Source organism: Podarcis filfolensis, assembly GCF_964270895.1.
Source record: "Podarcis filfolensis genome assembly, chromosome: 15".
NCBI classification, from domain to species: domain Eukaryota; kingdom Metazoa; phylum Chordata; class Lepidosauria; order Squamata; family Lacertidae; genus Podarcis; species Podarcis filfolensis.
Window position 1 is genome coordinate 12,697,848 of NC_139618.1, and position 13,040 is coordinate 12,710,887.

General features: G+C 42.6%; 1 protein-coding gene across 4 annotated transcripts in view; it reads left to right on the forward strand.

The window, feature by feature from the left end:
• Positions 1–13,019, forward strand: part of RABEP1 (rabaptin, RAB GTPase binding effector protein 1) — a 54,291-nt gene extending 41,272 nt beyond the window's left edge. For all 4 annotated transcript variants that reach the window (XM_083587589.1, XM_083587590.1, XM_083587591.1 and 1 more), the window contains 8 exons: positions 546–662; positions 3,423–3,521; positions 5,296–5,436; positions 6,908–7,097; positions 8,335–8,390; positions 8,701–8,799; positions 8,938–9,054; positions 9,551–13,019. In XM_083587589.1, the coding sequence (XP_083443715.1) occupies positions 546–662; positions 3,423–3,521; positions 5,296–5,436; positions 6,908–7,097; positions 8,335–8,390; positions 8,701–8,799; positions 8,938–9,054; positions 9,551–9,652 (921 nt within the window). In that variant the 3' untranslated portion in view covers positions 9,653–13,019. The remainder of the gene's footprint in view (positions 1–545; positions 663–3,422; positions 3,522–5,295; positions 5,437–6,907; positions 7,098–8,334; positions 8,391–8,700; positions 8,800–8,937; positions 9,055–9,550) is intronic.
• The last annotated feature ends 21 nt before the right edge of the window (positions 13,020–13,040 follow it).

Sequence of the window (13,040 nt, forward strand, 5' to 3'; positions counted from 1 at the left end):
CAAATCTCGGAGAAGTTCTGTCCCAATAAGGTCCATATTTCTTACAGCCAGACCTCCATATTTAAAAGTGTAGTCCAAATCTTGTTTCTTACTTCTTTTAAGTCCAAATGTCTCAGAAACTCCAGCTTCCACTTTAGTCAGGTTTGTAATCCATAAGTCTTCAGATCTCCACATGAGGAGATCTCTCCATTCCTCATTCTTCCATTCAAACCAGATTTTCATAATCTCATTCTTCTTTTCCTTTATATCCATCTTAGCAGGCCTCTGGCTCTCCTTAATCATCTGCAGCATTATAGCTCCTCCTTCCTTTCCCTCTAAATCGTCATATATCTCTTTCCCCACTTTCTCAAATTTCTTGAGGAGGGTTGTGTGTTTGAGCCCCACATTGGGCAAAAGATTTCTGCATTGCAGGGGTTGGACTAGATGACCCTCGTGGCTCCTTGCAACTCTACAGTTCTATGATACTATTGTTGGACAGTTGTCCTCACCCCACCCCCTTTTAGAAGAAAGGTAATTTATGGTGTGCTCTTGTCCTAACCACATAGGTGAAGAAGCTTCAGGTGATGTTGAGGCAGGCCAATGACCAACTCGAAAAAACCATGCGAGAGAAACAGGAGCTGGAGGAGTACATGAAACAAAGCACTGAAGATTCAGGAAATCAGGTACAGAAAACCTGGAGAGAAGCAAAATCCTAAAGGAAGAGCAGCAGTCTGCAGAAGGGTATCCTAGGCCTGAAGCTTTTTCATTGTAAAACCCCAGAGTTCCCTGGAAAAACAGTTCAAGCTTTTAGCAGAACTGTTTTGAGAGAGAGAGAGAGAGAAGTGTGTGTGTTTGTGTGTGTGTGTGTGTGTGTGAGAGAGAGAGAGAGAGAGAGAGAGAGAGAATTGGCAACTACTACTACCAGTAGTAGTAGGCTACCAGCCTTTATTAAATAGGTAGATAGTTTATAATGTGTAATTAATTGAGGTTTGTGTGCTTTAAGATGACTAGCCAGGCTAAGAATAATAGAACTTCACAAAGTTTCATTTGTGGCCTTTCATCTAGCTATCTACCACTAATAATGTGCCTGTTCCCGTCCTAGCTATTCCTACACTCCATACAGGACTAAACAGATCAAATACTCACTACCTCCACAAACTTGACATGAGCCAACAGTGTGACGCAGCAGCTAAAAAAAGCCAATGCAATTCTGGGCTGCATCAATAGGAGTATAGCATCTAGATCAAGGGAAGTAATAGTGCCACTGTATTCTGCTCTGGTCAGACCTCACCTGGAGTACTGTGTCCAGTTCTGGGCACCACAGTTCAAGAAGGACACTGACAAACTGGAACGTGTCCAGAGGAGGGCAACCAAAATGGTCAAAGGCCTGGAAACGATGCCTTATGAGGAACGGCTAAGGGAGCTGGGCATGTTTAGCCTGGAGAAGAGGAGGTTAAGGGGTGATATGATAGCCATGTTCAAATATATAAAAGGATGTCACATAGAGGAGGGAGAAAGGTTGTTTTCTGCTGCTCCAGAGAAGCAGACATGGAGTAATGGATCCAAACTACAAGAAAGAAGATTCCACCTAAACATTAGGAAGAACTTCCTGACAGTAAGAGCTGTTCGACAGTGGAATTTGCTGCCAAGGAGTGTGGTGGAGTCTCCTTCTTTGGAGGTCTTTAAGCAGAGGCTTGACAACCATATGTCAGGAGTGCTCTGATGGTGTTTCCTGCTTGGCAGGGGGTTGGACTTGATGGCCCTTGTGGTCTCTTCCAACTCTATGATTCTATGACTACTGTTTTTAAAAAACAATTACTGGTATTGAAGAGCTTTCATTTATTTTCAGTTGCTATTAATTGCCATGTAAGCTCAGAGCAGCGTACATACAATTAATTAAGACAAAACAGTCCTTGCTCATAGGTTTGCTGTCTAAAAAGACACAGCACAAAAGCAAAAAAGGTATGAGGAGGAAAGAGGAAAGAAGTGGCCTCTCCTCATCTAACCCTGTACTCTCAAAGGTCAAGCACCTAGAGCCAGCTTAATACCTACCCAGTGTGAGATTTGGGAGAATAACTCAAGAAAAGCTGATGCTTCTATTCCAGCCCTAGATTAACCCCATAAGTGTGATTTCCCTATGTAAACAGCTTCCCTTAATGGCAGTGATATAAAACAATCAACCAACCATGGAATTTTAGTTTGATATATATATTTTAAAAATATAGACAAAAGAAAAGGAAGAATGCATGATAAAACAATATCATAGTTAAGGGGAAAATTACAGAGTATCACAGGCAGGCTTCTGGGGACCATTAGAGTAAAACAAGCAAAGGATTTCCAGACTTCTCTATGTTGTTGTGTTTCGGCAGAAACGATAAAATCACCATCACCACGTATATAACTCTGGATAACATTGCATGCTTCTGATGAAATAGACTGTAGTCCATGAAACCTTATGCCATAATAAATTTGTAGAGGTATTCAGCTAAGAATAGACCCATTGAGTAGACCCATTGAGATTAATGAATATGACTTAAATTACGTCCATTAATTTCAAAGGGGTTACTTAGTTGAATATTACCTTTAATCTTCAAGGGGCCACAAGACTCCTTTGCCACTTTTATAGCCTAAGAAGAAGTTTAGATGTGTGCAAGTTATGTAGCCAGATCATAGCTGGAAAAATATATGTGCGCAGCCTGAGGAAGTACCAACCACCTTGGGCCTGCCCATAAAAAGCAAGTTTAGAGTGAGAGGCTGTGATGTTTGCTGTTTCCAGGAACTCTTCTCATTGTGAGACTTTTGCAGGTGAGCTGAGAGTTGGTTTTGCCCCTGGGTGAGAATCCAGAGGCTGAGAGGGAGAATGTGTCAGAAGGAAAATGAATAGATATTGATTTACATATATGAGTAACTTTGTATTAACTTGTATTACATGTACCAGTAACTTTGTATCACATTTTTATACGTCACTCTGCATTTTTGTAATATTTTGTTTTAAGTTGTCTGTTGTTTCAGTTATCTGTACGCTGATCAGAAAGATTTTAAAAAATATTTTAAGCAGTATATAAATTAAGGAATCAAAGGCATCTATGCTTGAATGATATGTGATCAGAAGCTTGAAGATCTTCCACATAGAAAATGGAAGACAAATGGAATGTATGTAATCATGGCCTCCCAAATTTTATCAACTGCTGTTGAGAAAGCTGCTTGGGTGACTTCAGTTGCATGCTATATAAGAAAGCATGTACCAGAAACTCCTGCACTAATAGACATCCCCACCAATCTGTCCGTGGCCCTTTCAACAATACTGACTTTAGTTTGAACATACTGACTGAAACATTGCAAGGGGCAACACACCATCTACTGAAAACTTTGTATAGTTCTTCCTTTTTGTGTTATATTTGTGTTGGTTGATAAGGTCTTCTTTCCCCCCTCCCCTTTAACAGATCTCCTCGCTTGTTGTTAGAGTTCAGGAGTCCGAGGCCCTGCTTAGCGAACTGCAACAGGCATTTTCTCAAGCCAGGAGAGATGTCCAGGACCAAATGGTAAAAGAAATGCAGACTTTTTTTTTTAAATAATCTTGGGGTTTTAAATAAATAAATAATGTCACTGTATGGCTTTTTACTCCAAATGACAGCCTTGCAATTATCCACTTGCCTGCCCTTCCGAGGCAAAGAATGGTTGATGCCAGACAGTTAACAAGCTTGAGTGCTGTCCATCCTCACCTACATATATGTATATAGAGAGAGAAAGAAATAAGGAGATTGTACCTGGCTGACTCCTGACAGCAAAGCTAGGTGTGCATCTGTTTCCTTGTTCTCTCTGCTTATCCAGCTGTTGGAGGAGCCCAGATATGCACATGGTGGTGGGGAACCCATCAAGATGGCCACTTTCTAAGGAATATTAAGGAAGGCAGCGGAAGGGGGCGCTGAGGACACTGCAGCAATAAGAGGAGTAGGGATATCTCAGTTGATCATGTCCTGAGAGATGCAGAGGAATCCAACAGAGCTACTAGCGTGGTGTGGTGGTTAGAGTGCTGGGAGACTAGGGTTCGGTCCCCACATGAGTCATAGCCTCTCAGACTAACCTATCCCACAGGGTTGTTTTGGGGATTAAGTGCGGGGGTGGGGTGGGGAGAGAATCATGTGCATTACCTTGAGCTGCTTGGAGAAAAAAAGGTGAGGTACAAATGCAATAAATAAATAATAAAATAATGATGGATTCTGCCTGCAGTGTAAAGGCCAGGAAGGCTATCTTGTCAGAAGGTGGTAAATGCTCAACCTAAAGTCTCTTGGGGACGGTTGATGGCAGAGGTTTTATGTCTTCCATCTTGTCCTGGGGTAGCTTATTCTTATCCAGCAATGGCCTGTATTGCTTCCATGGCTTTTGAACCCACTCTATCTGCACACTAGAACAGTGGGAAAAGTGGATTAGGGATTACACAGGTGGGATTCAGGTATCTATGAGCCCAAAGTGTCTTCCTAGTGTCGTTTGTTGCTGGCTCTGTCCCATAAACTTCACAGTGATAGGAATGGACACTAGGCTAGAAATGTTTGCCCATGTCTTGACCAGTAGGTCAGTCTTCCATTCAGGAGACAGGCACAAAATATGCCTATCATAAACTGGTTTTTGCCTTTAACTTCCTTCTTTTTCATATGTAAGTGCAGATACTGATTTTAGATTTTGTAATACCTTTTCTTGACTGGCGGTGTAGATTTTTCTTCATAATGTTACCCACCATGAAATTGTTTTACTGATGAAGGCTGAATGCAAAGTTTGTAAACAGCAAATGCATACTTATTTGCACACTCAGTTCTGAGCAGTAGAACAGTTGTTGTCATCCTAGTACTGGGTGTTTTGAATTTTTCTTTTCACTTCATGTAACAAGATTCCTTTTTGTCTGTTTACCTTCGGAATCATGTCGGTATGAATTATTGTTCAATTGTGTCTGCTGCAATCGATTTTACTTTCAGTGTTAAACTTTTCTAAGGCTATTAAAGCTCTTTGAGGTAATTGAGAACTCTGACCTTGCAATGGAGCAAGGGCACCCTTGCGGACAAAAAAAGACACATCTATCCTTTACTGCTTCTGGTAATATGCTGCTTGTTGGAATGAGAAACCATGATGCAATTGATCTTTGGTTGGTTAGCTGTAAGGTGTTTTTTTGCAGCAGTTTCATTCCCACTGACTCCTAAATGATTTAAAATCACTTCCTATCTCCAGTCTGGGGTAGGTGAGCTTAGAAAATGTTGGAGATGCAACTTCCTTGATTTTGAAACCGTGACTTTGAAATATTTGTGTGTGTTTTTTCCACCGGAGGCTGTCCTGACGCAGTCGAGGGAACATGTCTCGGAGGAGTTGTTGAGACTCCAGAAAGACAATGAAAGCCTTCAAGGAAAACATTGCCTGCATGTCTCTTTGCAGCAGGCTGAAGACTTTATCCTGCCAGAATCTGGAGAGGTAGGAGAATACGTTTGTGGTGATTGACTGGAAGTTATTCTCAACATGAAAAGCTCAGGGAGATAGTTGAGTAAAGATGTACAAGTTAGTTTCAGGTGCCTCTGTGTCCACACAAACACAAGGATTCTCACTTCTGCCCCAGTGAGAGGTTAGGTTAGTACCTGTTGACCTTAACATCTGGGCACATGCACAAATGAGCCTGCTGTGTGCACAAGTGTGACAATGAAATAAATGCCTGCTCCTTTAAAAGTCCAGTGTACCTGGGACAATGGCCTAACCTTCCCCATTGCATAGCAACCTGCCTGTCACATTTCCAAAATCCTCCATGCATTCAGGCTGCAATTCCTCCCTTGATGGTTCTGTCTACCAGGAGCAGTGTTCAAAACTTCCATAGTTCTAGGCGCATTTTGCGACAGGGGGTTTCATTAGCACGAGCAGTTTCTGAGCTCTGGGCTCAGTACTGTGCCTAAGATTTCAGATTAAAACTGCAGAGTGGAAGGAAAAGAGGACCTTTTTCTGCCTCCTCACTTCCAGCTACTCTCTTAAGACTGGATAAGAGACCCTCTTAAGAATATTAGAGGGGTGGGCAAGGGAAGGACTAGACCATGTGAAAAATGAACATAATATTTTAGCTGCAGTTCATTCATTTTCAGCTTTGTATTCTTGTTATAAAAAGAGTGCCTAGACATTCTGTTGTTGTGCCCATAACCTGGTTTAGGGTGCCATTTAGCTCCTAGCTTTCATATCTCAGTTTCTAACACTGACCAGGAGTGGGTAGGACATCTCTCTCTCTAGATTCTCACCTTTTCACTTTTCCTCCTTCCTGGGTTGCTGAAAGGTGTCAATGATCCATCTCTTTCTCTCTATCAGATACAATGTGTCCCAAGTTTCATCCCCTAGAGGTGAGCCCAAGTCTAATTGGCCATACCTGACTAATTGGCCATGCCACCTTTCCCCATCAGTTCCCTCCCCTGACTCTACAGGGTGAAAAAAAATAAGATGATTTCCTAGAAAATGTGACATCTCTCTACTGAATGTCATGCTTGATCCTTGCTCCCTCCTGACTAGTATGCATTTTCCAGTTGTACTCTAGGAATCTCACACAGGTGCCTCTTTGCTGAGACACCATTCTCTGCTTGATGACTCTGCTCTGGTGCCTTTAGGCCATGGGACCTTGGTGTCAGATGTTCCTCAGCGTGGATCTCTATTTCCTCAACATTTCTTCCTCACCCTGCCACCATCCCCCAGCTGACTGTCAGAAAGAGATTATCTAGCATTTGGACACACAGCTTTTTTGGGAGGGGAATCTAATGTTGGTTTCTCTCTTTAGTGTATACTTCCCTCTTCTGCTAATTTTAAAACCGGTTTCTACAGGGGGCAGGGTGGTAAATATTTTGTTACGTTAGGGCTGTGTCTGGGCATGGGAAAGAGAGAGTGCTTTGTTCTAGAACTGTGTCAACCTTCCTTTCAGGAACTCCGCGACCTGGTCCTCAAATATCGGGAAGACATCATTAGTGTTCGGACAGCAGCAGACCACCTGGAGGAAAAGCTGAAGGCAGAGATTTTGTTCCTGAAAGAGCAGATTCAAGCTGAGCAATGTTTGAAAGAGAACATAGAGGAGACTCTGCAGCTGGAAATAGAGAATTGCAAAGAGGAAATAGGTTAGAGAAGGGCAAGTGCTGGGCCTGGAGGGAGAGGGCAGCACCGAGCACCAGAGCAGAAAGGTACCCTGAGCTGGAAGGAAACTGCTCCTCTAGTTGCACAGAAGGATCAGTGCCATTCATTGCATCTAAACTACACAAATGCTCTGCAATATCTTGGTAACCCTTTCAAGAGCCTTGAAAGGTAGTTTTCCACTTCTTGTCCCCCATATTGAGAGGAGCACCCCAAGAAACTTTTTCAGGGTCATGCCCAATGTGCTTTAATGAAACCACTTGAAATAAGTCCAGTGTTTGAAATGGGATCCTGCAACCAAATAACTGGCTAGTTGAAATTGATATGGGAAATTTCAGTACTTGTTTTCTCATCCTGTCTCTAGCCGCTACTTCTTGATCCTCCTTGCCTCCTTAGGGTTGCCAGTTCAATCCTCTAGTGACAGCAGACATAGCATGCAGCCTGTCCACAGCACTTGCCTCATTATCCCCTTCTTATTTCCTCTGCCTCAATCAGACACTTCCCCTTTCCCTAGGCTCTTCCACACTCAAGTGCACTCCTCCTCTGGCCATCTTGCTTATGGAATTCCCTGCTCCTCCCCTTTCTAGGACCGTTTCCCAGTCCTCAGCCTGCTATACAAAGGTATTGGTGGCCATAGGGTCTGTGTGAGACTTTAATCATAGCCCAACACAACAGTGGTTGTGATTTTTTTTTAAATTGATTTTATCTTTTTGTAAACAGCTTTGAGGGGTTGGTTTTGGGTTTTTTTGTGTTGTTTTTTTGCAATCAAGCAGGGTATAAATATTAGGAAATAAAAATAAATCCATAAACAAGATTTTCCTTCCCCCACGGAAACTTCTTATCTCTACTGATTTTAGATAGATGGCATGAGCTTTGTGTCACAGGCTCAGAGTCACAGGACAAGATGCTTCATATTTATGCCTGAGAGCTAGTAGGTTCCTGAGAACAGAGCACAGGTATGAGGGAGCCACCTGCCGCTGCTCAGCCTCCTTCCCTTTGCAAAGGGAGGGCAGGGCCCTAATATTCCGTGCCAAGATAAGTTGAGAGGAAAAAATCAGCAGCTAGAGGCTCAGACAGGAACATACACATTGAAATATGATAAACAGTCTTTTATGGAATTCCATCGGTGAGAAAGTGGTGTTGGTGACTTTAGTCCCTACCTGGCCAGCATGAGCTGAACACAAGGTTGGTTAATGAGCTGAAAGTCTCTCTCTTCTCTTACAGCTGCTGCTTCCAGTCTGAAAACAGAACTGGAGAGAATAAAAGCAGGGAAGGAGCAGGTAAGGGTTCCACCTGGATGCTTTAGGGGATGTTTGACATGCTCTGGTGAAAAACAGCCTCTCTCTGTCCACCTTGTAGCAGCAGCCCCTGTAGAGCAGGTGGGTGTCACTTGCCCAGGAGTTGCAGTTGGCCTAAGTTTTCTGGGGCTGTTCAATAAAGGAGAGTGTTTGTTGACTGTAGGCTTTTCCATTCTCGTTTTATTAAAGGCCAGGGAATTGTAAGATTTTGTTAACTTGCAGTCAATTCATGCAGGTGAATGCCAGACAAGGGCAGTGTTGAACCTTATGCAACTTATTCTTGATTTCACAGTTGGAATCCGCCTTGAAGGAGAAAAACCAACAGCTGGAAAGCTTGCAGGAAAGGAGAAACAGCCTTGAGGAGCAACTGAAGAAGGAGTTGGCTGCAAAGGTAACTATTAATGAAAATAGGGTGCGTTCATGTAAAAAAAGGGGGGCCCATTATTTGCCACTCCAATGCCCCCTGACCATCAGGGCCATCTTACAGTGCAATGATAAGCCCTTTCATGCAAATAAAAACTTGTTTCAGGCAAACCTGGAGCAGCTGATGTTTGAGGAGAAGAACAAAGCTCAGCGGCTGCAGACGGAACTGGATGTTAGTGAGCAAGTGCAGAGAGATTTTGTGAAGCTTTCGCAGACCCTTCAGGTAGGGTTGTTGGCACAATTGGTGAGGCACTGAATAAACCAAGGGGAGATTCAGAAGAGATTTTCCAGACTCCAGAATCCCCAAGCTAGACTGGGTGGGCTTTAATGCCTGAGTAATAGTAGTAAATTGACAGCTAGTTGCCTTGATTATTATTATGGTCACTTAGCACATCTGACAGAGTATATAATAATAATAATAGCAATTGTGGAACAATTTACACTGATTTATGTTAGTTAAACCATACCCTAAAGAAAGTCCATCTTTATCATCTTGCTACAGTAACACCCAGTACCCAAATAGCCTTTTTAATTTCTTCCCCTCTGATTAAAATGTGCTCCCATTCATTAAAAATGTTTCCCACCTATTGATCAGCTTTAGCAGCCCAACAGAAAACAATCCGTATGGGCTGACGGGTTTTTCATTGCAGTTTACAGTATTTTTATGATCTAAGGTCTGGGAACCCGGAAATAATGAACCAAATAATTTTCCCCCCTAGGTCCAATTGGAACGGATCCGGCAGGCAGATTCCCTGGAGAGAATCCGTGTGATCCTCAACGACACAAAACTGACAGACATTAATCAACTGCCTGAAACATGACACCCTCCATAGCAGGGCTCTAAGGCTGCAAATTTTTTGTTTTGTTTTGTGTTTGTTTCTGGTTTTTTTTTTTAAAAGAAAAACCCTCATCTTTATAGCAAAACATTTAATAATTATTATTTAACTCTTAACTGAAAGAAGCAGAAGATGACACAGGGGAACAATGATCCAGGCTGTGTTTCTGGAAGGGAGAAATGGCTTTGTGTTGGAGGCAGAAAAGCGTCAGGTGGAGAGATGAGCAAGATGCTTTGGGGGGGGGGGCTTTAGTGGGGGACTGGACTTGTCAAAATAACCACCCTATCCTCCCTCTCTCACCTCCACTCCTACTCTGGAATTCGGCTCTCTTCTTTCTCTCACCTCTTCCCATTAAAAACAAAATATTGTGGTGAAGGTAGTTCTGCAAATCAAATCTCCCCTTCTCCCCAAACCATATTTTGGAGCGAAGCTGTTGAACTCCACCCCAATGAAGACTGAAGGGCTACCAGGGGTATTGAGTGAGAGAGCAGGCTAGGCAGATGCTGGTCTAGCATGCTGTATGAATATTTTATATTAAAATATGAATTTATCTGCAGGACACTGGATTTGGGGTTTTTGAGCTCAGTGCACACATTGTATCTCGTATGTTGTGCAGGAGGAGACCAATTGCTGTTGAAAAGTGTGATGGGACAGGATGTTCGGGGGATGGGGGGGGACAGTGTAGATGAGAAGGCTCTGAAGTTGTCGAAAGAGAGGACTTGGCCTTTGGGGGAAAGCGACCACTAGAATTAAAAAGCCTCGCCCTGCAGATTGTTGGGGCAAGAGAATGGGTGGCAAATGCACCCTGGAACGGCTGCAGGAGCAGTTTGAAAACAACACTTTTTGTGTTGCCTTTATTTCAGAGGTGGCAGGCAAAGATATCCTGCCCTAGTCGAGCTGAAATTTAGGATCTTTTCATTTATGGGAGGGAGCTATAGCCCACCATTCCTCCCCTCGAAGTGTGTGTGTATGTGTGTGTTTTTTGGGGGGGTATTTAATCTGAATACAAAGGACAGAGGATGGAATTAGGTTTTTTATGACTCTTTAATAAAACAAACATGTGGATTTCAAGGCACCACCAACAAAAAGTGGAGCAGGTGCTTTTCAGACTCACAGATTTAGAAGCTGTAAAATATGCCGCTCTTTTAAAACAGATTCTGAAACGGCGGTTAAGCTTCAATGGAATCATTCTTGGATATGCCACTTGAGATGCAGACTCCCCTTGCTGTAGACTTTGGGTTGGAAGCTGATCATGGTCTGACCCCGTTGTAAATCAGTGGGACCTCCATGCAACTCATTTGCCCTCTGCATCTAACCATTTGAGCATGAAGGCAGGGGTGGAATGTACTGCAGAGTTTGGAAGAAACAGGCTTTGAGGCAGAGCCACCATGAAATAAACCTTATTTGCAGGTTTGAACGTATCAAAAGTATTTTTTATTTCTCTCAACCATGATTCCCTGCATTTCCAGTAAGAGCGTATTACTTCCTAGAAAGTGCATCTTAGAAGAAGGGTTGTGTGAAATGGGCAGGGTGTGCTGTATCCATGAGCTGCAGCTCCCTTGCATTCCTAGCTTTTTCCTGTAGCAGAACAGATCACCTTCAACAGGGAGGTGCTTTGGGTGCAAAGAACAGCCCATTTCCCCTTCCCCTTTCTGTTCCTGCTACTGAAAGACCAGCCATTGCTCCATGAAGCTGATTTGCTGGAATGAGCCTAGCATGGTCCTTAATATAATCATGTTCGCCATTACCTGATTATTTCCCAAACAACTAGTGATCTGAAATTCCGCTTCATATTTTATCAGTGTAAGAGGAGGAATTACCAGAGTTCCTTGCCCCCACCCCGCTCCTGCCAAGGGTCCCATTCCAGACTTAACCACTTGGGGCCAGAAGTAATCAGTCACTTTGGCTGTTCCGCATGTTTCTGTTGTGCTGGAAGCTAATTGCTACAGAATTAGAAAACACTTGGTGGAATCTGTGTGTATGTGTGTGTGTTTATGGGAGGGGTGGAATACTGCAGCAGCAAAGAAATGGCAAGGTTGGGACGCCTACCGCTGTGAGGAACATTTGCAACCAGTAGGATTGGGAGAGAAGAACCTAGTCTGCACTGACAAGTTTCTTTGGGTTGTTAATTCGGTCCTAGAGGCTGTACGGGAGGTTTTCCAATTTCTTCAAGCATGCCTGAGGCTAACTCTCCCTGTTTTGCTCCTGCCATTTCAACATTGCTAAATCTTTTTTGGTATGAGTCAGGATGGATTTAGTGACTCTCCTGTCCACCTTCTCTGGTGAGCAATCTTTGGAAAAGCACCAACTAGTCAGTTTTATTTAACTGTCTTAAAGTGGTTAGAAACTGGTTAAATAAGAAGATAACGATATAGCACGTAGAGTAGCACAATAAGACCATTACTGAACTCGTTACAGCTTATGCATTGAAGAGTTGTGAGGTCAGGTGCTTGATTAACCAAGTTTTTCCATCCAGATGCCTAGTATGGCTTCAGAGACAACAGGGGAAGTATGTTTTCAGCTCCTGAGGACAGGGGAATAGATCAGCAGTACTAGATTTTAAAACTTTCGTAGTTGTAACTAAATTAACATAAGATTGACAGTGTAATGCAGAAATTCTCAAACCTAGAACCCAAGATACACACAGGATGAATTAAAGAAGCCGTCCAAATAATTTAGAAAAGGGAAAATAATTTTGTTCAATGCCGGGAAATCCTCAGTGAAAGTAAATGATTTAATTGTGGACATAATTTCTTCTATAATTAAGCTCCCCCCCCTTCTTTTTTAAAAGGGAAAGTTGTGCCCATCTGACCTTAGGTCCTGGCTCTCTTGCTGTAAAGGATTGCTTAATTTGTACCATTGGCTTTCAGGGTTACGCACTGAGCCTTAGCTACTACAAACAGGGAATATAATACAGTAACTCTTGAGAAAGGGGCTGTGTGCAGAATTTAAGAGAAAAAGCCTGCAAGTTTTAGCTCTGTTCTGTATACTTGTACAGTCTTAATATGTGCAAAATAAGTTCTTGCAGCATGTCTAACCTGTTAACATCTTCTTTACTTGACTCCTGTACCATTGCTATACAACCTTTTAAAGCATGGTTTGGATAAGAATAAGGGTAGGAGGCAGGCAAGTCATCTATAAATATAGTCCCTTAAGAAAAAAATTAGTTAAGCCTTTAAATTCCAAATGAGTGTCTGGAATACTACATTCCAATGAACCAAGCCTCTGGTGTCCTGTGAAACTGTGGATGTAAAATTCTCCTGTCTACCAAATTCAGAAATGTAACCATTTGTTAACTGTATTTGAAGGTGTATCCTTAAGAAGTGTTCCAAATTAAAGGAGGTAAAAAGTATTTTGTGATCCTTCTCATACT